The sequence below is a fragment of the Parasteatoda tepidariorum genome, chromosome 10 (assembly GCF_982258835.1).
Source record: "Parasteatoda tepidariorum strain Cologne lab strain chromosome 10, Ptep-v5.0, whole genome shotgun sequence".
Lineage (NCBI taxonomy): Eukaryota > Metazoa > Arthropoda > Arachnida > Araneae > Theridiidae > Parasteatoda > Parasteatoda tepidariorum.
The window spans coordinates 77,964,081-77,990,862 of record NC_141764.1 but is presented as its reverse complement, the minus strand read 5'-3'; the positions used below and the strand labels follow the sequence as shown (position 1 = coordinate 77,990,862).

The 26,782-nt window shown below is 27.7% G+C and overlaps 1 protein-coding gene across 4 annotated transcripts; it reads left to right on the top strand.

Moving 5' to 3' along the window:
• Nucleotides 1–208: 208 nt before the first annotated feature.
• REG (proteasome regulator gamma) lies at nt 209–26,378 on the top strand. 4 transcript variants are annotated; one of them, XM_043047014.3, is made up of 11 exons: nt 221–400; nt 2,746–2,778; nt 5,758–5,820; nt 6,407–6,502; nt 8,127–8,181; nt 9,708–9,820; nt 10,529–10,597; nt 20,711–20,833; nt 23,385–23,471; nt 24,830–24,922; nt 26,021–26,378. In XM_043047014.3, the coding sequence occupies exons 1-10, from the start codon at nt 341–343 to the stop codon at nt 24,908–24,910; spliced, it is 780 nt and encodes a 259-aa protein (XP_042902948.2). In that variant the 5' UTR covers nt 221–340; the 3' UTR covers nt 24,911–24,922; nt 26,021–26,378. The 4 variants fall into 4 exon arrangements, with proteins under 4 accessions (XP_042902944.2, XP_042902948.2, XP_042902951.2 ...); XM_071184155.2 differs by having other exon boundaries at nt 261–595; XM_043047010.3 differs by lacking the exon at nt 24,830–24,922 and having other exon boundaries at nt 209–400.
• The last annotated feature ends 404 nt before the right edge of the window (nt 26,379–26,782 follow it).

The window sequence follows — 26,782 nt, the reverse complement described above, 5'->3', positions numbered from 1 at the left end:
CTGAATTCTTGTTTAAGTGTGTAGTCGGTGTGTAGTTCTTGTGTTTATAAGTTCTGCATTTAATGCACGCCAGTCTCTCGTGTAATAAACCAACACGGCTGAACTTGGTCGTAGCGGTTTGTTAAGTTTCGGATCCAGTTCAGCCTTGAACAAACCAACTATTCGGTTATAATTTACACCGCAGCGCTGCGCTAGGGAAAATTGGAGTTTATATAATAACTTTGGCAACATGTTTTTGTGTTTCTACATTTCATAATACAATCTTCCCTGTTACTTAATAATAGCAAAATAGAAAAGTTGGTGTTCCTTTTAACTAAATTTTAACTGTCGACATCAAAATATGGAAGCTCTATATAAAACCGCAGAAAAGTTTAAATTGCCTAATGCTGGAAAAGACATGGTATGAAATAACTTGTATAATTAAAAGTTAATGTAATTTGGTTACGTTTCTGTTGATGGTCCAAACTGCGCATGCGCTGTTAACCGCGCAAAGTTGTAATTTTACTTCTATTAATGTAATGTTATATATATTGTTCTATTTCAATTATATTACATAATTTATTAAAATTCAATGGCTGACGCTACACTAGAAAAGGTAAGCTATCGTTATTGAAATGCTCCGGTTAACGATGACTTCTCCTGTGTAGTTTCTTTATTGCATTTTCAAATGTGCAATTAAGCCTATTTAAATTACGGATTTATTGTACACGCTCTTTTGTTTTCGTTAAATTACATTCGTTAAATGTTAAAATCTTGCTTAATTATTTTTTTGTACCCCTGATAAAAATGTTGCTAAATAATTTTAACCTTTTTATTGCTAAATTATTTCAATAACATGTTGCCGGTTTCATATTAATTTATAAAAAATAAAACAGTATATATGCGTTATAATTGTTCAATAATGCTTAAGATTTATTGTGCTTTAATGATTAATACGCATGATTTAATGTATTGATTATAAAAAATTGAGTTTAGAAAAGATGCCCGTAAGACTAAAATTTCCGTAGAAAATCAATGTTTTGGATTAAGAACAATAGTTGTATAAAACTTTGTTTTATAAATAATGTTAGAGATTGAACTCTCATAATTTCAATTTTTCTTTTAAAATCTCTTTATGGATTGTAAGATTTTTTTCCGTTAATATCCGTAAATTTTCAATATTATTTAATTTCGTTAATTGCTGGATAGATCTCTGGGAAACTGAAGACTTCTTTGAATTTATATTAAATTATAAATTGACTTGTTTTAAATATCTAATCTATTAGTTTTGACTTCATGTTTTATTATTTAAATGGGTCTAAAACTGTACTAAAATGCTCAAAACTGTATTACTAAATGTGTAATACAATTTTGAAATACTAATTTCTGTGAAAAGTTAGCTATTAATACAAAAATATTTTTATAATTCAAGATACCGAAGCAATATTTTTTTATACTACGTATGTCAATAACTGCAATATCAGATATTAATCAGGGTTGGCAATGTTTAGGAGAGAATGGATTAATTCAATGTTTAAAACCCTCCTGTCTAAAACCCCTTTGTCTAAAACTGTTATTACTCAAATTAAGTCACAATTTTATCCAAACAATATTTGAAAGGTAAAATAAGCATAGAACTAATAACATATAGATAATTAAATCTTCTAGAGAATATTTGGTTTTAAAAGTCTAATGTTTTATTAATATTGTTTGACTCTTCAATTTAAACATTAAACAAAGGAAGATTAATCAGTAATCAAGTTCAATTGATCCTCTTAATATTCGATAGCACATAACTAATTTAGCTGCTGTATTCACACCAAGACGGTTTCAAAGTTTTGAGGGAATTACTCCAAAATTTGAAAACATCCTTTCAATTGATGCTGAGCAGGAGAGTAGAAGAGTGATGAATTTAAAAATGTCTTTTTAATCTTCCCCAAATGATATTAATTTTCATTAGCCGTCCTCCATGTCACTGTTTTAATGGTACTCCCAGCCTCTGTTGAAGTAAGTTTTCTGAAATGGTGTCGCTTCAACTTCATAGGCAATCAAAAGAGAAATGCACTCAGGAAATTCGTTAGTTAAATATGACCAAGCACTTTCTTTATGCACTTCTTTTAGCATAGTGGTGATACATCACCAGTGACAGTAACTGAAACTGTTGTTATGCCCTTCGAAACTGTTAATAAATTTTTTAGTTATTTTATATTTAATTTTTTTTAAACAGATGTCTTTTTTAACCTCCTGTGATGCAGAAATTATAACTTTTTTTAAAAAAAATATTGCGAAAAATAAAAGTTTAATTTTTAAGCAAATTTATTATTATTATTTTTTTAAATTATTGTTATTTTCAATATTGCATTATTTATCCTTATACAGAAACATAATTTATCTGTATTAAAAGCATATTTATATTTAAAGGATAAGGTGTTCACTTTTGTTGTTCAATAAATTGTGGAGCTTTAAAAATTATAAACCTTTTCCAATTATATTATATTATTTTCCCTTAATAAGTTAAAGTAAATTGTATAAAAAATGTCAAATATTTATTGATATATGTAATTATTATGTGTAACAATGGTTACACATATAGAATTTTTACCTTTTACCAAAGTTCAATGTTTTGGACACTTTAAAACAGTTTTAGTCAGTTTAGGACAGTTAAAGACAGTAAAACCCGTTTCCTGTCCAAAACCCCAATCCTGATATTAATATTCAAATATTTTTTGCTATTGGATAAAGATTTTTTTTTTTTTTTTTTTACAGGTTAATGAATATAAAGAAAAAGTAAAATCTCAAGTAAGTTATCTTTACTTTCTGTAAAAAATATTTCTCTTAATTTTATAAATACATTTTTCAATTGAAAAGAAATGTTGATTTAGTAGATATGTTTCCACCTCAATCTTGCATTAACTTCACATGGCCGTGCATTATGTGATAATATGCTATATAATTTAGTTTATTGTATCTGGGTTACTGGTGCTGAACAAAAACCTTCAAATTTTCATCCATGTATTTGTGCTAATATTCATATTTTAGTTACAATATTTAATGTTAAATAATTAAATACATAGTCAGGAATCTGTCCAGGCCGAATTTACTACCGTTTAGTGGTACCTTCACAAATTCAATTTTAGTTAAAACGGTAGTTTCACAAAATACTGTTTCTTAAAATTTTATTTTTGTATCCCTTAAGAATCGATAAGTCTATATTTTTACCATGTTTTTGTGTTGACTTTTTAATAATTTTTAATTTTTCACAAATTATGTCAAAATTTTCACAAGATAGGTACCTTTCAGAAAAACCTAGACAGACCACTGATAATGCAGTTCAAAGGTTCTAACTATCACAGTTTACCAAGATATAATAGTCAAAAATATGTTTAATCGAGGAATAAAAATTAACTTTTGAAAATTTACGTGATAATCTGTTTAATATTGTTTTTCTCTATAACTACCCTGAGTTTTTAATTTTTTTTTTTTTGCAAATATTCTATGATAACTTTTTCCATACTCAAATCATTCTTAAAAAAGATGAAAAATAAATTTTAAAGAAAAACCTAATATTTCCTTATTTTCAATGAGAAATTATCTTTCCTTCTTTTGATAATTCTTTATTATTCTGTTCATATAAAAAATGAAAAAAAAATTTAGATCTGAATTGCTATGAGCAAAGATTTTTAGTCGTTTAATGCTACAAAAGCTATTTCTAATTTATCTAAAAACTAGAATATTGATTTCAAGTAATCAATGAAGCATAAAGTTTTCATGGTATCAAATTTTTAATTTAGTGCATCTAAGTTTTTGTTTATATATGTAATAGTAAGTGTGTATATTTTTATTAATATTATAAACCTAAATAAAGTTAGTAGTATCTGAACCTTAAAGTTGCACTAATCTGAATAACGCAAACTGTTAATAATTCTTTGTTTTTGTATTTCTGATGACTAATAGCAGTAAGAAAAGTCGGCAACTCTGTGCAGTTCAGTTTAACATAAAGCAAAAATATCTTGAAAAGAAATCTTTATTATTACATAAATTTTATCTTTTTAGTGGTCTTCTTATAAATTAGTTGATACTTTTGATTTGTGTATGCAGATAATTTTAATTTTTTTTTTATCTTCTGCTACAAAAAATTAATTCAGTTGCAAATGTAAATTTTAAGTCTTTTTTGTCCTGAATTTTTTTATGGTACAATCTTCAGTCAAATTTCTATTACAATATTTTCTACATCAGAAAATGAAACTGATTTACAAATTCAGAAAAAAAAAACAAGTAAGTAACATTTAAAATAATAAACCGAAATAGAAAAGCACTTAAAGCAAAATCCAAATTTTTTTTATTTTAATTTATTAAGTCAAAAAAACAATTCTAGCAGAAAACAAAAGTTATTAAAATTTTAAGATATGTGTGTTAGCAAGATCGCACTACATCAGGGCAGGTTAGCAGGTAGTGTGTCCCCTGATGAAGTGCTGTCCTGCTAGAATTGTTTTTTTGACTTAATAAAATATTTTCTATAATAATATTGTCATTTTAACTAGCTATTAAACTAGGTAGATGGTACTTCAAATATTTTTGAAGAGAAAAAATTTATTCAGGTTCAATTTGAAATTTTCTTTAAATAGTTAATTACACAAATCAAAACTTTGTTATTGTACTTATTGCACACAAATAATACATAACTCTTTCTTTACCTTATTTATTTTTATGATTTTCCCAATAAAACTAAAATTTGTCAACAATTCAGTATAATAAAATTTTCTGATAATATTATAATTGCTAATCACTAAGAAAGTAATATATTTAAGTAATTTTTAAAGTGTTAATGTGTATTTATAATGGTTTGAAAGTTTCAATATTTCAGTATGTTGAGTTAAAACAGAATATGAGAATTTTTTCTAAGGTATGATAAAACTAAGAACTAGAAAATTTACTATGTTGCCATTTGAGGTAAATTTATTGGTGGTCAATTTTTTCTAACCATTGGTCACTTTTTGCATTAAAGGTACCTTAATAGGGATTTTGTTCCTGAATTGTTGTTATAAAAAATATATCTTTTCTTTGATAATGTTGGTAATTTTTTTGATGACCACTTAATTTTATTTATTTGCCAACTGACGACCATTTATTTTTGTTTTTATAAGGTGTTCACTTATTTTGAAATCTTAGGAACAGTCTTGATTTTATAATTGTTCTATAAAACTTAGTTATTTGAGGACAAATAATGTCTTCAAATCTAAATAAAGGTCCTCAAATATGCTCAAATTTCTCCAAAAAAAAAAAAAAAAAAAAAACTTTTTTTTTTATGTAAGTATCCATTATTGCAATTCGTATTCACACATTTGTAATATCAAACATAAATTTTTGAGTTTTTGTAAGTGATCTATATATTATGCACAGTGATTTGTTTGAACGCAATTTCGCAATTTGTTCTCAAAATCCAATATTGCGATTCTCGTAAGGAGTAGTAAGTTTTTTCTTTAATTGGTTACTCTGAAGATATGATACATTTTGCATTAGTAAGTAATTTAATTATAAATGCAAAAAAATTATTTTATGTATGAAGTCTATAAATTGATTTTTCGCACATAAAAATTTTCAGAGTTTTTCACTTTGTGCCCCAATCACCCCTGTGTAAGAACAAAGTACTAAAACACATTTCTGAATTGTTTTTATAATATAGCATGTTAGTGAATATTTCATGAATGAAAGGAAACAAATTTCTCTGAAATAAATATACTGTGATAATATTTATGTGGTTATTAAATATTTTTTTAGGCAGAAAACTTAGTCATCAATGTATTTCCTCAAAAAATTTTAGAACTTGAAGCAATTTTACAGGTAAATAGAAAAAATATATATTTCTTAATATAAATTTTAACTGGTAAGTTTTATTATTGACCATCTATTGATTTTTATTATTGACCTGTAACTCTCAGGGTAGATAGTGGAAATTTAAAATTCTTGTTTTATATTGTAAAATTTAAAGTTGATTTTAATCTGTTAAGGATTTATTTTAGCATTTTGATAAGTAGCATTAAAGTGTTTTAGAATGGTATAAAAGAATTCTTAAAGGGTACATGAAGTATCGCAAGTTTTTGTTAGTAAAATTCCATTAGTTGAATATTTTTTTAATCACAATTTAAAGTTATTTATTAAATTTTTTAAATGTATTGTGTTATGCAAAGGATTGTAATTAATATTCTTTCAGAAATTCTGTGGTTTCTATAAAGCTTTTGAGATAAAATAAATCAATTTCCTTATTTAGAATTTTATCAATTATGTAATTCATCTTTCTTACAGATATTCATTTAACACAAATGAAAAATTTTCACTCTTATTACTTGGAGATGACTAATTTAATTTTATTTTTCTACCATTGTAATTTTTTAGTATTTAAAATAATTAACATTTTTATATATTGCAGAATGAAAAATTAACCAAGCCACAGTTATCATCCATTCATTGTGATCTTAACATTCCAGTTCCAGAACCTCCATTACTTAATCATGATTCTGATGAAGTATGTTCCTAAACTTTAATTTAAAAACATGTGCATCTGTATTTTTATTTATTTTTTTAAATTCAATGCATTTTTAAGGGTGTAATGTGTGTAATGTTCGGAAGATCAAAACCTCCAAATGCTCCTATCAACTTAACATTACTAGTGAAATTCCTATTTACATTCAGGATTTTGTTAACACCTGGTTAAAAAAATGTATGCATGGTCTGTCACATGGGGGTTATCAAAGGCTGCCTCATATTGCATCTTTTACATCACTTAGAATTAACAACAGATGGGTTAATAATAGCAATAATAGTTTACTTTTGTTAAAGGTATGTTGGCATCAACATTTATGTAAAATCTGTGAGTTTATTAGAGCTGTCATTTGTACTTCGCTGCTTATGGCCTTTTGCTAATACCATCATTATGTAGCTAATGTTATAATCTGTGTTCTCCTTAAGCGTTTTTTTGAAAGACTGCTTGCCCTTTGATCCCTATAAATGCACCCCCTTACCCTTTTTGTAAAAAAATGAAAAATCCACTTCATTTAATAAAAAATCCACTTCTGATTTTTTTTTTAGTTACTGATAATTATTTAACTTTTAATTAATAATTTGATTCCTTCATTTTAGTAAGATTTTTCTTATGTAGTCTAGTTATATAGTTAAAATTTGCCTGCTAATATTCAGCCACAGAGATATTCACATCTTTTATTTGGAATGGGGGATATCAATGAAATTTTTAGTGATTTGAATTTTACTGTTATTTTTTTAAATCTTTTATTTAAAATTGCACCTTTTTAAATGTTTATTTTTTTATAATGTTCAGTTTAAAATATCAAAGTTGTTCATTAATCTTTTTTTTTAGCTTCCTTTAAATATTTTTCTAAGGCTTCAAATTTTCTGTTATTTTGATTGTAAGTATTATTTTGTGAAATATATATAATAGTATATGAGGTTAATTTAAAAAGTGAGGATCAAATTCAGTTATTACATAATACTTATTTTGATAAATTTTAACAGTGATGAATACCTTGCCCTTTTTTTAATCCTAGGGAGAACTGTTGTAATCGGGATTTTGTCATTGCCATCCATCATCATATTTACTTTATAAGTTATCTTTTTGATGTTTGTCATGTTCTTGAGCATTTGCGGAGTTTATCTTTAAATGCTTGTTTGAATCGTTGTATCTTAAGTCTTTATTTATATTCAGTGATGCCAGCCTCTGCCATTAACCATGTACTCCTTATACTCAGCAGTGTGTTATCCTATTCAAGCTACATTTTCATGCTTTTTGATAAACCATGGGACATGCCATTGAACCATTTTGTAGTAGGTGCGTCTCAAGTGAAATACGTGAAAACTTTTGTAAACTCATTAATTTTTTGTAAATATACTAACCATACTATTCAGTATTTTCATTCCCATTGAATTACATGTCTTAGTCGGAATGTGTACGTATTATATATGAATATATATGTATTTTTAAAAAAAATATTTTTTAATAATTGGTGGTTTGAACAAAACAAAATTCCTTATCTTGCTTTTTACTTAAGCAATGATTTTATATGAAAATTTAGAACAAGCTTAATAAAATTACTTTAATTTGTTTTTTAAATTTAATTTTTGTTAATTCGTTGCAGGTACCATCTAAGAAACGAAAATTTGGAATCATGAATGATGCCTCTGACATTCAAGGTAGTTTTTTTTTCTTTCTATAATTACTATATTTAATTTTGTTTAAAGAAAATATATTAAGTACTATATTTTTTTTTTCTTCATCCTTTTAGTTCCATGAGCCCATTGAAGTATTTTTTCCTGCATTCTTCTAATTTGGGCTATAGTCTTATAATTACTGTCAAACAATCCTAAAGAAAGTTTTATGCACAATAATATAGTTAAGATCAAATTAGCGAGTGTGAAATTTTGGGTTCAATATTATAAATAAGATGATAATGAATACGTTAAAAGTAAAACCTTATGACTCTTTACTTCAAATCAAGATAGTTAGTTGAAACAACTTAGCAAAAGTACATTTATAAACTGTAAAGGTTTTTCAGTTCATTTTAATATGATTTAGACTTTACTCAAAGAATATTGGATAATTTTAGCATATTAGTTTCTTTAAAAAACGAAATGAAGGGAACTCTTTTTAATGTCCTTTACCAGAATTAAATGATTTACGTGTCAAAAAGAAATTTGTAAGAAGTTGGTAAACACAAAACAGCAGCCTGTTGAATAATTTTTAAAAATTTACTATTTCTGAGCGTATACCATGTTTTGTGTTTAAGATACAAACCTTTTGCATTTTGTTTAAATTAATTCTAATAAATTATTAAACACAATTGATAACCTTTTTAACTTTCATGTTAGATGATTTTTAACTCCTTTTTTATATTTTATTCAATTTTGCTATTCGCAAATGCAAAGCAATTTCCTTTTAATTTTTATTTTATCATACAATTACAGGGCCTGAGCTAAGGACTTCAAATTATTAGCCAAATATGTAAAGTATTAACCAAATTACAGAAGTTTTAGCCAAAGGCAAATCTTAGCAGTTTTCAATGATTATTTTTTTCCCTATTGAATAATATAATTTTACTATAAATTGAATTATTTTAATAAAATATGAACTATAAATTTAACTACTGTATAAAATGCAGATTCAAATCAGGAATCATTTTACTGTTAAGGTGGAGTAAATGAGCAATGTATCGGAAATAGGATGAAAAATGTAGATGTTTTGTCTTTGAGGAAAATAAATAAGACTAGAGTAGAAATAGAAGGATAAATCTCAAGCAAAGTTTGATTTTTTTTCTTTTAAAGTTTTCATAATTTCTCTTGTTGCTTAGATTATCTGGACTTAATATAATTGTGATTAGTTATGTGACATATCTAATTCAAATAACTGTAATTGAACAAAAAATACAATATTTGTTCAGAAAAAGCTCATTTTGGCTTAATTTTCAGGATCAAAGGGAATCTATATTTTTCTCTTTGGTAGGAAAAATCGTTTGCCAATAGTTTCTCCAAAACTCAATTTGTTTCGCCAAATTTATGATTTTATTGCATTTGTCGAGGTAGAGAATGCATAGCACAGGCCCTGAATTACATGGATTTCGCTAGGATTTTTCTCTTGTAACTTTTGTTGAATTTCAACCTTTTTGTTTATTTTGATCCCAGCCTTACATAAGAAACTATTTAACTGTTCTCTTCCGTCTTAGGTACTAAAGTTCTCTTGCTTCCAAATGGCACTGTTCCTTCAAACACTCATATAGTTGATGTGGTAGAATTGGTAAAGCCTCGAATTCAGCAACTTGTAGAAGATGCGAATGTAGTAAGTTTATTTTATAGTATGTATGTGCTTAAATATAATAAACAAGAATGTTTTTTTTTAATTTTTTATCTTATTTGTAATGTAAACTTTTTTGAAAATCTTTCAAAAACCTGGCTGACCCCAGAATAGGAAAAGTCAAAAAAAATTTTATCAATCCTGGAAAGATCAGGGGATTGAATTAAAATATACCCAAGTCCAGCATTCAATTTCAGGATAGGGTGTCTAACGTCCCTAAAAATATTGATTTCATAGTAATTTTTTTTTTTTAAATTATGTATTTCAACATTACATATTAATAACAAGTATAAGTGTTTTATAATATATTTTATTCATACGAATGAGACATACCTGAAGGATTAATAATGTAATTTATGCCATCTGTTATTTAAATCGGGGGAAATTGATTAAATCACTCGGGAAAATTTTGGAAAAAAATTTCTGTATTTGTTAGCCACTGAACAGGCATTCGTTTTTTTTTATTTTAGTTTGTAAATGTAACTTATAAGTTAGAAATTTGATTACATAAAATTTTTAGGAACTTCAGCTGTCTGTAACCTATTATAAATTAATCAAATCTGTTTTCATTCTTTGCTGATTTTGCATTACATGTGGAGAAGTTGGTACCATAATATAATACATGTTTTGATGAGAACACTTTGGATTATATATATAATGCTGATTTTTAAGAAATGTTTTTATTGTCTTTAGCTGAAGATGTGGATACAGTTCTTAATTCCTAGAATAGAAGATGGTAACAACTTTGGTGTCTCTATACAGGTAAAATGAATTATTCTACCTGAAAGAATTCTATATAATTCTTTTATCCTTATTTATATCAAAATATTAGAATTATTTGTTATGTAAATTATTTTGTTAGATCTGAAGCTAGGTCTTTTAATTGAAAAGTTAAAAGAAATAGACTTTTTTAGGAATTTAAAATGTGCATTTTCAAAAACGAAAAAATTAAACTGCTTAATTTCCTTGAATGATTTTTTCTCTTATTTTAAAAAGGGGACTCTATATTTTTATAATTGATTTTTATTGATAAAATTTTCTTTGTGCTAAACAATAGCACTTCACTAGCATAATTTAGTGAAAATAGCCATTAATAATGTTATTGATGATAGAAAATCATTTCATAGCATTATACCTTTCAAGCAAGGTGTTAACTAAAATGTATTGCTTTATTTTAGAAACTTGAATTTTTTTCCCTTAAATTTAAAGCTACGAATTATATAGTTATTATACAATACACTTTCTTGATTTTATATTTTTAAAATTTACTCTTGTCACATTTTTAACTGGTATTTTTTTTTTTTTTTTTAAAAAGATTTTTCAATATTATATGACTAAATTTCTGAAAGAACTGTTTATAGAATTCGAGGCTCATAGTTTTTCTGCTTTTTGCTTCCTATTTTTTTACTTTCTGCTATGTTGTAACAACCAGATTTTTATGTGCCTTTTAAAACTTCTAGTTTTCTACAAAATAATAGATTTGAATTTTGGCCCAACATCTTTTTATTTTAATTTATGAAGTTTGTAAAGTCTCAAACTTCGATAGTTCAAACATTGGAACCATCTGCTAATTATATACATGCTTTGGGCACATAGTCTTACCTGCAAGATTCATTTTAAACTTTTTGGAATTTCAATTGTTTTCTGAAAAAGAAACTATCTATAATTTTACATTATCAAATTATCGTGATCTATTTGGAGGTCTTATTTATTTTCAGCATATGTTCATATCTTGTTGGAAAGAATTTTGTAGTCACTATTATTAATTCTTTCATCTGATTTTAACGATAATCGAATCTAAATATTTTAAATCTTGTATGTGTAAAAAGGGGGACAAACAGTTTAAAATATAAAATATGTTTATTTGACTTTAAGTTCAAATGATACTCTTTAAAATGCATGGTAATAAGTTCAAGCATTGCAATGAGTTTGAAAATAATCTTAATATGCAACATTTTGAGGAATTTCAGCTAATTTAAGTTTGTTACTCTAGGTCAGTGTTTCTCAACGGGGGCGATAACGCCCCCCTGGGGGCGTTGGGAGTATGCCGAGGGGCGGTGGACTTGTTTTGGGCGGCAGGGGGGCGTTAGGTATGTTTTGGGCGGTAGGGGGCGATGAGCATGTTATGTTATTCAAATTTAATTTTAATACTCCCAAATAAAATTATTAAATTAAGAATTATTTAGTAAATAAAATTAATCTAAAATTAATAATAAAGAAAACAAAGATTAAATTAATATAATAAATTTAGATTATCTGATACAACATTAGTACCAGCAGTAAAACGAATTTATGCAATACATATTCTCCGATCCGAATCAGTACAGCGCATAGGCAATTACTGTAAATATCTCTGTTCAAGTTTGTATTTTCTCTAATCATGGTAATATTATTGTAAAGCTACCACAACGACAGCTTATATTCAAAATGTTTTTAACTCATTGTTGTAATTTCACGATGAACATGGATGAAAGCCCTTATATAGCAAGACGGAAAAGAGAAAAACCTGGTACGTAAAACCTTTCATTCCAGCATTTTTCTCGAAAAAAAATGAAATATCTGTAACTATCAAGATTTCTTTTATAATTCTGGCATATATGTATATTCCAAGATAAAGTAGATATTGTTGAAAAATTTAAAAGCATAATAAGTAAACTCCTCCCCAAAACTAGCTATAACTGAAATGGTTTTACTACCAGCCTTTCCTCTTTTCCGTCTCGCTTTCACCCCTGATGATGAATGGAATAGGGGCCGCTGCGTGTTCCAGGTGCCCAGTTGTTTTTAAATAAAGTAAGTAAGTAAGCACAGCGCAGAGCATGAGTCAGTAGTTTTTGCCTCTGACTCATTTCAGCCATTTGGTGAGAATTAAAGTTTAGTTTGTTTCCTAGCAGTTTTTTACCCAGTTTCGAATCGATTTCATTGTTTATTTGGTCAGGTACGTTTGTGAATTAGTTCTTAATCGTTAATTATTTATTAATTTGAAAAAACAATTGATTTTCTTTCATTCGTATTTTGCTGCCACCAACAATGTCGGTTAACATAGACAAGTGTATTCAATACAGTGTCACGTACTTGAAGTTTAGATTTGTTCAATCGCCCTCGAACTCTCAACTACCCATGAATTTATTTTATAACAAAGTTTAATACAATGAGACAATGGAGCCTTCTCGTTAACAGAAGCATTTGCAAAATATTTATCCTCACAAACAAAATAAAGATTTGTCCTTTTTCTTGAATATCAAAGACAAGTTTCTGAAGGCACCTTTGGCCTCAGGCTTACTGACAACCTAATCACAAAAATGCGATGATGGTTTGATAAGTTCTTATAATATATCAAAATTAATTGCTAAATCTGGGAAATGTCATACCATCGGCAAAGAATTGATACTGCCGGCTGTTAAGGAAGTTTTAGGAACAGTTTTACACTATCCAGCCTAATCCGATTTAATCAAAAATATCTCTTGCAATAGTGGGTCGACATGGTGGGTTTTTCGCCGTTTTGAAGAGGGTAGTACCAGATATTTTAGCAGTTCACTGCGTGATTCACGGACAGTATTTAATAAGAAAAAACCTCAGCTACCGTTTGCATCAGTCATTGCAATATGTTATATCTGCTGCAAACAAAATTCGCAGTAATGTTGATTACTCAGACAGCTGTTTAAGAAAAACTATGAAGAATATCACTTGCTACTACACCGTGATTCGCTGGCTTTCCAAAGGAGCCTTGTCTCAATAGGTTCTTGAATATTTTCGACTATGTGCTTGAGTTCCTCGAAGACAAAATGTAGCTCTGAGAGACAGATTGCTAGAATTTAAGATAGACGTTGGTGGATTCACTTGCAAAATTAAATGGTGTTAATTTGCAACTTCAAGGAGACAAACTCAATTTGATCCCTACGAAATCAGTTATTTCTACATTTCTAAAAAAATTTATTTTTTGGTAGCAGAAATTTGGTTGGAATGAGTTCAACCAATTTCAAATCTTATCGTATCTTGAAAAGAATGGCGAAATTTCCTCTGATGATACACAAGAATATATTAAACATCTTGACTCCTTTGCACATGGACTTTTCTGACTGTTATAAATATGTTTTGTTCTGCTTCCTTCAGGGCCGGATTAACCTATAGGAAAACCTATAGGCCTACGAAAAGCGTGGGAGAAAAAAATTTGTTGACAAAAATAATTTAGCTTTGAAAAGTATTTTGCACAAAATTATGAAGATACAAATAAAAATATAATATTTTTCGGTAATAAATTATTTTGCAGAATCTTATGATCTAATATATTACTTTTTTTGCAATTTTTGGATTCAACGAAATCTTGTATTATGCTGTCGAATTGCAGATAAAGTTCAATAAATAAATTTGTAAATTAAAGTCCATATTAATAAAAATGTAAAAAAAAATATGCAAGAAAATTTTAGCACATATTTTGAAAAGAGGGGAGGAGAGGAGGGCCCAAAAACGGCTGTGCCTAGGGCCTACGAAAGGTATAATCCGGCTCTGGCTTCCTTCAATGGGTTATTAACCCTTTTTTGAATATTGAAACAGAAGAGGTACAGATTCAGGAGGAATCGGTAAAACTTTCAACTAATGAAGCTTTGAAATGGTGATAGCTCACAGAATTTTGGCTTCAAGGTAACATCAGTTGCCTCTACTCTGGACTGTCAAAATTCATTCTTATTTTCAATTTCCTTCACTTTCTCCTACTTCGTCGAACGTGGATTCAGTGCTGTTATGGATCAAGTCACAAAAAAGAGAAATAGACACGAAATCATGCAACGAAGGGACTTGCGTCTTCACCTCAGCAAAAATATTGAGCCGAACGTTAAGAAATTGGCTATGAACCTTCAAGTACAATCATTCCACTGACATAGTAACTTGATTGTTTCGTTGATACTACTTTTATTTTAAGGTGTTTTTTAATTATCTAATTAAGAACAGGTGACTCTGTTTAAGTATAGTTTTCTTCGTTGTACTATTTTTTTTCATTACCGTATTTATTTTTATTATGACAAATAGACTGTGATTACCTGCCTGGAGAAAATTATTGAGTTAACGTACACATTAAATTTTTTTTAAAAAAACAAGCAAATTTAACGTTTAAAAAATTGCCTAAAAATTCATCTTTTAATTCAGCACACCCCCTCCGTCCTCATGCTCTAAATAACTGGATTATCACAAAGGGGGGCGTTGATATGTTTTTTGCTTATTAAGGGGGCGGCAACGTTAAAAAGGTTGAGAATCGATGCTCTAGGTGATTTAAGTTTTTTTTTATATATATATATTCCAGTGTAGTGAAAATAGTATATCAATAAGCTGGAGTATTTTCTAAAGATTAAATATATATATTTTTAGAAGTTAAATTTTTGATCATTTATCGTTATGGCTATTGTCACAGAAAATTTTTATTTTTATATCATTGTTTTTAGTAGTAGCAAAATAACTAGAATAATAACCATACATGCCAGGCTAGAAGCCCTAGCTCCCCTTCCTGTTAAAGTAGTAGTGAAATAACAATTTAAGGCAGGCTTAATTTGTTAAATTTTGCCAGCGCTGAAAAACTTCACTGATGAATCAACACATCTTAGATATTTGTTTAAATTTTTTATAAAAAAAGTTGTAATTAAAATCATTGCTGACCAGTTGTATTAAATCAAAAATTAAATTGTAACTTATATTTTTTCCTTCCACTTTTATTTAATGTTATTCCATTTTAAACAGTCTCCAACTTTAGATTTTGAGGGGGGAAGTTGGCAAGACTGCATTCCTGCTTCAAATTTGTTTTGCTTTATTTAATTTTTTAAAGGAAAATTCTCCAAACAAATTAATTGTAAGCAAGTTTTAAGGTGCTTACCTATTGAAAACTGTTTTTACTCTTAAATTGTTTGTGTGTTTGATAATTTTGAAATCCGAATTAGTATAAAATTGTTTGACAATGTTAAACATAATTCAATAATTCTGATTTATTTGTCTACTTTCTGCTAAAAAAATTTTACAATTAACAATTATACATGTTTCAACAGTTATTCATCAGAATAAATTAATTCCAAGTCTACTAAATTGATTTCACACATTTAAAAATGATTCTAATATTTTGATAGTTTTATTTTTAATTCTTTGTATTCAAATCTGATGGAATACTCTTTTGTTATCTTACAGTTTTAGTGTAAAAAAATTATATGTTAGGTTGTTTGGAAAGTAATTTCGTATTTTCCTAACGGATATCATACTATATTTTTGCAACTGATATAGCAAGGCTTGCTTGAGAAAAAGTTTAATTGACTATATACAGGGGTTTTTGGTTGGTGTCCTTTCAAATATGGAAAGTGAAAAACAGCATCTTTTGCTATTGTAAAGGTTAAACTGCTGTTTCAGCAAGAAAAAATAATTGACCAGTCTGTTTGGAGAAGATGTAGTTTCATTATATCAGGACCAAAACTGGTTTGAAAAGTTTCAATCTGTAAATTTTAACATTGAAGCTGATAAAGAATCAATAACGGCATTAATTCATGCAAATTGGCAAGTAATAGACTTGTGAGATTGCCAAGAGATTCAATTTATCAAATTCGACTGTTTATGATAATTTGAAGCTTGCATTCAAGTCGCAAAGTTTGACATGGGTTTGAATGTTCTCTTGCAAAAAGAAATTTGTGTTGCTGCATTGACAACTATAAATTGCTTCTCAAAATTTTTTTTTTTTTTTTTTTGAAGCGTATCATCTCTAGGGATGCAAAATAGATTATCTTCAAAAATGTTAAATGCAAAAGAGTATTGAGTAAAAAAAGATAAATTAGCTCAGAAATGACCTGAACCAGTTTTTTTGCAGCCAAGAACCAAACTTTTGAGTGGGAAATCTTGCTGCTGGGAAGATTGTATTGAGACCAAAATAGACTGTGTATAATTCAATATAATATTTATTCACAATAAGGAAAAGTCATTAACTTTCCTTTTTAAAAAAACTGAATTACTTTCTGAACAACCCAATATAAGTATATGAATGTATTCTTGAGGGAGCCAAATGAAACCTGCTTAGATTACTTTGAACCTCAAAAGCATCTCATTGCTTAAACTACCATATATCTCAGAGTAAGTCAACTTTTCAAACCTCCGATATTTTATGAAAATAAGGGGTCTAGTTATAAAATCGATAAAGAAGTCTGACATTCGATCACAGATTGTGGAATATCCAATGTTATGAATAACTATCAGTTATTTCTTTCAAAAACTATTTTTTAATTGTTATATACACTTAAATTTGCATATTCTCGCATATCTTTTTACACGAGTAACATTGTTCAGTCCCGAGAAAAAATCAATGAACTTCTTATAAATATTTATTTCAAATTTGTTTTCAAAATTAATAACTTCTGAATTATTGCAAATTGATGAAGTAATGATGTCACACCACAATAATTTCTTGTAATCTTTTATTATAAAAGAATGGGATTGATTGAACTTGAACATCTGCTTGAGTTAGTACTACTTTTCCCAACGTTTTGAAATGTTGGACGAAGTTAAATTTATGTATATATATATATTTTTTTAAATGGTAGATCTAGAATAAAACATAATGATGTTGAAGTGAAAAATAAGTTGATATAAATTACTCCAAGAAAAAGTTGGTGGTGTCATAAGATGTAACAGATAAGCAGTTTTTGTTTTGTTTCTGTTTTTAAAAGTAGTTAAATAGAATGAAAAATGTTTGTTTTTTTAAAAAAATTTATTTAATATTAAGCCATTCTCATGGAAAGTGAGCTAGATTTCTGCTAAAAAACACTAGACAGTGTTAGTGAAAATATAAGTTCAGTGTTTAAAAATTTTTTACAGTGCGTACATTAAAAAAAATAATAATAATTAAAACTTTAAATTACTTTTAAGTAGTTTATTGTAAAGCGTTTCAAAAATTATAACACAGTGAAAACTTTTAAAATATAATGTGCGGATAAAAATTCTAATATTCTAGAACATATGTTAAGGATTCAATAACGTTAGTATTGTAGTCATACAAATCCCACTATGCAAAAGATTCTAGTTCATCCGTACCTGCTGAGTCCGGCAAAAAGTAGCTTTCACTCCAACCAAGGAATTGGAATTTCCAGGCTTTTTATTAGATTTTCATATTTGGTTTCTTCAGCTATACGCCCAACAAACCAGGAATTTGCTTTCTCCTTATCAAAGATAAGGCCGCGACTTATTGAGGGGGATATACGGTATTTTTTTCTTCCTTTACATCAGATTATTTTTTTAATAGTCTTTACCTGAATTTTAATTGCTCTTTAGTAATATTTTTTTTGTATCAATTTCGTAAACGGATTCAATTCACAATGTAACTAATAATTTTTAATAGTGTATGTAAGTTTTTTTTTTCTTGTTTTGAAATTGAGAAGTAACATTTTAACAAACTTTTCCCCATGTGTTTTCTTGCTCTCATTTTCGTTACGAAAGTAGAATTGAAGTATTTTTATAGAAATTGTTACTTTATAAATTATGGTAGTCCTACTATTATATTTTCAATTTTACTTAATAATTTTTAAAATTTCTCTAATCAGATAAATTTTATTGGAAAGAAATTGAGTTTGATCATTAACAAATATAAATGCTTTGAGTTCAATTTTCAGAAGAACAAAATGTCCTAGATTACCTATACTAGTTTCAGATGCTAACTCAACACAGTTGTTTGGGTAAGAGGGAGAAAAATCTTGGAACAAAATCCCTACTTTTATTCTGATATATTTGAATATGCATGCTTGGGGATTAACTAGAAAATCTACTCCTACACCCCAGGGTCAATGATCTAGAAAATTGTGATTTGCACAATAGGCCTTTCATGGGCTGTCACACAACTGTGCTTAGTTAATTTGAATTTGGCATGCTATATTTTTAAAAAAATCTGCTTTGATTTGTTGGTAGTTCATGGGACAGGTTATTTTAATTCATGGCAGTTGTGACAAAAGTTGGTGTAAATACATTTGATCTTAAAAAAAGTATATGAAACAGCAAACTACCACAATTTATTGATTCTTGTTATTTATAACATTTATATAAAAGCAGAAAAGTCTTTAAACGAAGCCACTTTTTGTAAACTTTACTAATTAATGAATAGTACACAAAATGACCTTCATTTATTTCCATTTCATGTGAAATCATTATTGGTAATATGTAATCAATAGTGATATATTTTGCAGTCTGTTGATCTCGTGTGTTAGAAATGTCTCAAACTATTCACATACTTTCTCTTGTCCTAAATAAGAGTGTAGCGAAATGTTTTTTAAACACAAATAAACTGGTAATAAATTTTGTAAATATTAAACTTTTTTTTTAATAAAAAAAATTCCAACTTTTTCCGTTGAATTACAATTTAAAAGCAAATGTAATGGAATATTCTTATTCTACCGCTTAGAATTTGTATGATTTTTAAATGTCATATTTTTAAAATATTTTGGAGAGATCTTCATTAATAGTAAACCAGATAAAAAAATATTGCAGCTTTTAATAAATTATTTTGTGAGTAGTTGGAGTTACATTTTATAAATGTAAATAATTATCAGTAAAATGATCTTGAAAACATAACTTATTTTTGTACACTTGTAGTAACTTTAAATTTCAGTTTGTTGGTCTTAATTATGCTACATAAATGTGCTAGCCATTGTACCTGTCATGAAATGGAATAATCTATCCATAACAGCCAACATTAACGTGTCTCGTGTTTAGTTCTTCTCATAGTGATAGGTCAATATTTATCTTTCTTATGCATTGCTAGATTTGTTCACTTAATTTTAACTACTAAACCTATTTTTCTTCACATGTATTGTTCTTTCAATTCTCTTAAACCTAAAATAAGTTCATCTACCACATTCTGTTTTTTAGGGACTCTGATTTTAAATACATCATAGTCCCTATTAAGTAGAATGTCTTGTTACAGGAATGTCTTAACAACCAAATGTATGGACCAAAGAAGTGACTAAAAATCTGCACCCTTCTTCACTTTAAGGCACTGATTCACGAATATTGCTGCTTGGTCTACAGCAGCCTGGAAAACATGTATGACATTTATACATTAACCTTTACACAAAATATTTCAAAAAAAAAAAAAAAAAAAGACTAAATATATCTAGCTGCTTCATTGTGCGGCTTTAAACTAGTTAATAAATTGCTGTTTCATTTAATTGAAAGAGTTATTTATTATCAATAATAATCATTATGTAGTTAGGGTAAAAAGAAGTTGCCGTAGCTCTTTTTTAGTTTATTAGTTTTTAAATTTTTTTATTTAAAAAAAAAATCTCACTATTTTGAAATTTATAAATTATCTAGTTTTAGTTTGCTATTATATGCATTATGATTTGTTACAAATTCATGTCCGGTGCTCAATAATCCATAATGCCAGAAGCAAGCTGTTTCGAAAAAGATCCATTTATTCTTCTGCATTAAAGCTATTGAACTGTCTATATATCAAGGCAATTGTGTTACTTGTGTGAAAAGTTTTTAATTTACTTCTTTATTTCCCTGTTCTTAATGATTGCTGTGATCATTGATAGCAAGATTAGAGCAAAAGGAAGGGATTTTTATTGTATTTTCCATGTTTTTCCCCCCTTCTTTGACTTTTCAAGTCAGACTTTACTGTATCATTTCTGTGTTTTAATTTTGCCCTGCTGCTACGTTATCATACAGAAATAACAGCATTGCATAAGAGTCAGGCTCTTTGAAAAAAGACTGCAATAGCTCAAAACTTTTTCCTGCAAGAAACTTAGCAAATTATATAATTTATTACATCAGCTCATTCATTAGTCCTGTTGATCTCTATTATCATTTTAAATGTCTTGTAAAACTCTTCAATATTAATTGAATCTTTTTCCTTTTAATACATTAAATTAGGAGGATACACTTGGGGAAGTTCGAACTGTTGAGAGTGAAGCTGCTGCATACTTTGACCAGATATCACGGTATTTCCTGACCAGAGGCAAAATAGTTTCTAAAGTTGCCAAATACCCTCATGTAGTAAGTAATGATAATTTGTACGGTTTTTATATTTAGGAATATAAATTAATGGTGGTCCTATGATCTTATGCCATTTAGTCTGAATAGGACCACCATAAAATAACAATCTGCGATTCCTCCGACCAGCAACCAATCAAGGTTAGGACTACAAGTTTGTCGCGGGAAAAAAGATCCGAAATTCGTGGAAAATTTTGAAAATTATGCAGATTCTAAACATTAAAAAATTTACTATATAAATGATGCAAACGACAGAAATTGCGCAAGTAATAAAAGCAGCTTTTTAAAAAAAAAAAAAAACAGAAGTATTTCTTTTAATTTCAAGCAATATTAATATTTTTACTAAAATTAACAGAATTTTGGTACAAAGTACTGTACATTGTCAGATTATTCTTTATGCTTCGTCTTTCATCACTTAATACATTTTTATGCTTAGAACTTTTTGCGTCCACGCTGTTCTTAGGTACCGACAAACATGGAATTGCCCTTTTTGCCTATTTTAGATAGCGTTCGGTCTTTGATTTCCAAAACTCTATCAATTTTCCTTCATCAGTGCGCAATTCCTTGACCGTTGCTTTGTAAGAAGTAATTGCTGTGAAAACTCAAACATTCTACATTCAAAACTACTAGTTACAAAAGTCTTATCTCCCTCTCATCTAAGAAACTGATCGCTATTTAAGAAATCACAAGAAGCCGTCCAGGAAAAATTGTCTGGATATGTAGAAAGGCGGTAGAAATTTCATTGCCCAGTGCAATAGCCTGTATAACAATTTTTCTGTCAAATATTTGATTTATAACACTTTCCTTCTTTTGTGATTCCAATTGCATTTGTACTCTTACTGGCTTCAGGTAGGTAATCCTATCAGTCTATTACCCTCCCTAAGTGTAGAAACACCACCTTATTTGACAAGATTATGATTATCTCTTATCTATTTCTTTGTCATTTTGCTTTTGATTCACTCCTCTAAATATCTAATCGATTTTACATGTTCAATTTAAGGCTTCAGGAAAGTAAAAAATTCTGTTAAATAAATTAAAAATGGAAAAAAAATTCATATTTTAAGCAATTTTCGTACAAATCTAAACATATTGAGAAATTCGTGGATTTTAGGAGAAAATGTGATAATTTCGATGAAATTCGCTCCGCGACAGACCTGCAGCTCTAATCATGGTCAATAAGGTATAAAATGCTACTATTTTTTTTTCTCCCAATTTTGTAATTTTTTTTTTTCTATCTCAAATCTCTGGTCTGTATTTTTCCGTCATAATTTTAAATGTTACACATTGTAATTGTAATTTTATTTAATTTCGTTTTAATAACTTTTTTTTCTTTTATAATAGAACTTTCAGGTTTAAATTTATTGATTTTGTTTATTTCAAACAGAGGTTAAATAATGTTTTTGACCCAAATTAAAAGTAACCAAATCATTAAAAAGCATTCATTTATCTGTCTAAGTTTATTACTTCAAAGTTTCACTTAACATGCATATAAGCATTTAATATCTAGATGTTATTTTAGTAATGTGTAAAAAAAAAGTTCCATGTGATATTCGTTGTATAAAAATTTTAATATTTCAGCATTATTTACTAAAATTTCCATTTCGCAGTATTATACAATCTGTACCTTTTTATTTTCTATATCAAGTAATTATTCGGATTGAAATTTCTTACTTTAATTATTTATTTATTGAATCCATTCAAATTTTAATAAATGTGCCATGAGATTAAGACTATGTATTTTAATTTAAAAATATTTAAAATTAACCAAATGATGAAAAGGAGTAAAGTTGGTAAATGGGCTTCATAAATACCAACACATTAAATAGTAAGGTATGTTTAGTTCTAACGGTTAGAAAAAGAATGACTTATTTTTTATTATTTATTTTAACATAATAGAGCTTAAAATATAACAATGTTTTTATTGACTTATTGCAACATTAAGGAGAATAAAAATATTTTTAATAGATTTTAAATAATTTTGTTTAAACAGTTGTTACAAAATGTTACAATAATAAATGTAAACTTGCTGCATATAAGCAATACAAATTTGTTAACCCATGAGAGTCCAATGATTTTAAAATTGGACGGAAAATAGAAAAACGCATTCCCATTTATGTATCTTTAAAAAGTATATAAAAATAAAGTTTGAGAAACATCAATTCTTTCAATAATTACATGATTTAATTACTTTATGAAACAAAAAGAACTTAAGAGTTAGTGATGGTTTATTTTAGATATTTTTATATAAGCCATGACAATTAAATCTGCAGTATGAAACTTTGAACCCTATTTAGTATATCAAAAACTAAAATAAGTGACAAATACCTGAACTCTTTTAAAAGTTTTTAGACTGTACATTTTAGAAAAACTTAGATCTATTGTATCTGTAAAGGTTTTTGTGCTTGCAAAATACTTTTTTTCTTACTGCTTTGGTTATGTGTGTTCTGCCTTTTTATTAACATGGCTGCATATTCTATTATTTCTCTGCTCTCCAGAATTGAATTCTGGTTTTAATTTTATGGTAACTTTATTAATTTGAAATAAAATCTTTTAGGACGACTTTCGAAGAACAGTGCAAGAACTTGACGAAAAGGAATTTCTTAGCATGCGCCTTATCATTTGTGAATTGAGAAATCATTACGTAAGGAACTTTAGTTTATATTTTCAATTCAATGCCTAACATTTCATTAATGTGATTTAATTTATCTCTTTTTACTCTAGTTTTATCAATGAAACATTCATAAAGATTACTTATAAAAGCCAAACTAGTTGCCCTCCTGAAATCATTCATATGTCTAGATTACAAAATTTAGCCGCAAGTCTTTATGCAGTAGAATGTATAAGCAACTGAATGTAGTCTAGGTGGGATGCAATATTTGTAAAATTAAAAATAAATGCATAGTATACATAGGAATACACTTTCTGGCCTGTGGTTTTTCTGCTAATACGCAGAATTCCATGAATCTCAAGACCGTTGATTCACAGAATTTCGTAGATTAATAATTTATGTTCCTACAAAATTATTTTGGAGTTTTGCCAATTTAATATTTTAAATTCATTACTTATGCAGAATCTCATTAACATGACATTTATACTGCCCATAAAAACACTTCAGGTTTGTAACAAGAATTATTTGACCAGTGTCAAATATTTGCCCCCTCCCCCTTTTTTTTCATTTCGGACACGCAAAATTCAATTAGTGTTATTGTTTTTGAAGCAACGACTCCACTGTTTTTCGATAGACTTTTTCACAGTTATTGCTATTTGATATCCACATGGTTTTTTAAATCCTGATATTTTCATACCATATTATTAAGAAATTTCAATTGCATGTTTAATTGTGTAATTACTTTTTGACACTCTAGATTTGTGTTAAATCCATGCAGCGTTTAGATGGTTGTTTTGGGGGGGGGGCAGTTATTGCTGTTGGTTTTCCCATATTTTTTTTAAAATTCCCATAATGACTATGATACAGAAAATTCAGATTTTGTGCTTGAATATTCATTATGTGATGTGATGGCCTGACGTCTCTATTAATTTCTGTTTATTTTTTAAATTCTTGATATTTTTAATAGTATATTAATTACAACACATGAATCTCGATACTGCATTTAATTAAAGTCTTTTTTTAATGCATTTGCTTTGTGAAAAAGAAAAATTTATGAAGAAAAGAATTACCACTTAAAAAGAAGCAAAACAAAAAAAAACTTTTCTGAAAACAAAAATTTCAGTTAATTTCTTCTAGCAATAACATATTTGTACTTAATACACAAGTTCAAGTAATACACATAAAGCTGTTTTCATTTATTTATTTATGTGTAAAATTATCTCAAAGATAATTTTTTTTCCGTATATTTAATATTAAAACACAATAAATAAAGTTATTGCTTAAGTTTGAACTTTCCTGAAATACACACAAGTTCTACAAATAATTGTTATTGAATAACGATTTTTTTACTAAAATAATATTCTTTAAAACAACTTCAATCTTTGTTTCAGGCATCTCTTCATGACTTGATTTTAAAAAATGTTGAAAAACTAGTGAAACCAAGGACTACAAACACAGATTATATGTACTGAAATCTAAAGGAGGTTGGAAGAAAGTTTATTTTGTCTCAAACAAATCTTTATAAGATTTTATTCTTGGAAAAATTTTATATGCTTCAAGCAGCTTGTTTTTATGAATGCAATCAAATTCATATTTGATTTTAACTTTGGAATTTCAACAGCATCTTTGCTGTGAAAACTGATGTTTGTTTGAGACTGAATATTTTTTTATTTTAATAAATTATTTTTAATTTCTTGTTATTTGTTTTTTTTCTTTCAAACTCCTGTTGGATTTCAAAAATAAGAGTTTTTGCTTAATTTATACCAGTTCTTACAACAATTGAAAATAATTATTAAAAAAATAAAATAAAAAAACTCTCAGCCGTTAACACAGATTTGTTTCATTGATTCTAATAATACCTGTTGTGGTAATGTCAATGTGTGTGTCAGTCTACAAAAGTAAAAGAGAGAATCTTTAAGTTCTTCATTAGGTTACTTTAAAAAATTTTGTTCTCATTATTTCAGATATAATTAGCATAAATGATGTTACCCCCTCAAAACATTAAGATTGAGACCTAGAACTTGAACGTCTGTTTATCTTTATGTGCACTTTACATGCAGTCTCAAACATCTATGTCGCTAACTTGACGGAAACCACTAAAAAAATTTTAAACTAAACTTTAATCAGAATCTCATCTCAATTCCTCTAAATATGCATGTCTAATGGATTATTTTCCCCTTACCATTGGTGCTAAACTATTACATCCTTTGCCACTTGAGATGCCTGAAGTGTTCCTCATTTAACAATCTGTGTCACGGAAGTGTTCAACATTACTCAAGTTACACAACCAACCACGAATACATTATTGTATTCTATGAAATGTAAAGAACGAAATATTTCATTGAAATTCTTGTTAAATTACTTTGAAATTACTAAAAGAACAGAACTTAGAATTTCTAAAATTTTGTAAAACTATTATTACAGTAAAACCTGTTTAAGTTTGACCACTTGTGGATAAGCAGCTTTTAGTGGTGATCAGCATACAAAAGTAGATAACTTAACAGGTTTCACTGTGCTTATAAGATTTATTTATAGATTACCATACAATTATTTTTTTAATTCTTTGATATTGCTGGTTTCAGGCTACACTTCATGATATGATTACAAAGAATTTAGAAAAAATAAAGAAACCAAGGACTTCAAATGCAGATGCTATGTACTGAATGTCTTAAAATCTAATTGGAAGAAGTTTATTTTGTCTCAAACAAATGCTGGTGTTCAGCTTTTGATATTTTTTGGAAGAACTTTTATTTTCCTTCAAATAGCTTACTGCTTTATGAAGACAGTCTGCTTTAGTTGTACATAAAATTTTAAACTTTCAGTGGCTTTCTTAATTTGGCAGGCTGCTGTTTGTTTGAGACTAAATCTGTTTTGTTCCAATAAATTGGTTTTTTAAATATTCTGTATTTTTATTATCTGAGTAAAAATTTTATTCAACCATTTGTGAATTTTTTTTTCTTCCAATTAATATAACCATCGTTTAATAAGGTAGAAAACTAGCCTGCGTCCTTCTTTACCTGGAATAATTAAATGGCTGTCTCTTTAACAGAGAACAAAAACACAGTAACTCGTTGATTCTTTAATATTTCTGTTCTCTATTCTGCCTACCAACACTGATGTTGCTGAAACTTGTGTCTTTACTAGAGTTCTGCACTACTGGATTTTCCCTGTTGAATCAGCAGCTCTAAATTTTGTATAGTTTCAAGGTTTTCATAGAATAGGGGAAAAAAGAATTAGTTTAAGATATCTATAAGTTCGATATTTTTTGTAAAAAATATATATATTTATTTCCACTTTTAATGCCAAGAGGTATTTAGTGATATATTTTATATGTAAGAATGAGG

What these genes read in the sequence shown, in the direction of transcription:
- REG (XM_043047010.3), top strand. Translation starts at nt 341, where the DNA reads ATGGAAGCTCTATATAAAACCGCAGAAAAGTTTAAATTGCCTAATGCT. An exon ending in TGATGCCTCTGACATTCAAG is followed by an intron (nt 8,182 to 9,707) that starts GTAGTTTTTTTT and finishes CTTCCGTCTTAG; the next exon opens with GTACTAAAGTTCTCTTGCTT. An exon ending in ACTTTGGTGTCTCTATACAG is followed by an intron (nt 10,598 to 20,710) that starts GTAAAATGAATT and finishes ACATTAAATTAG; the next exon opens with GAGGATACACTTGGGGAAGT.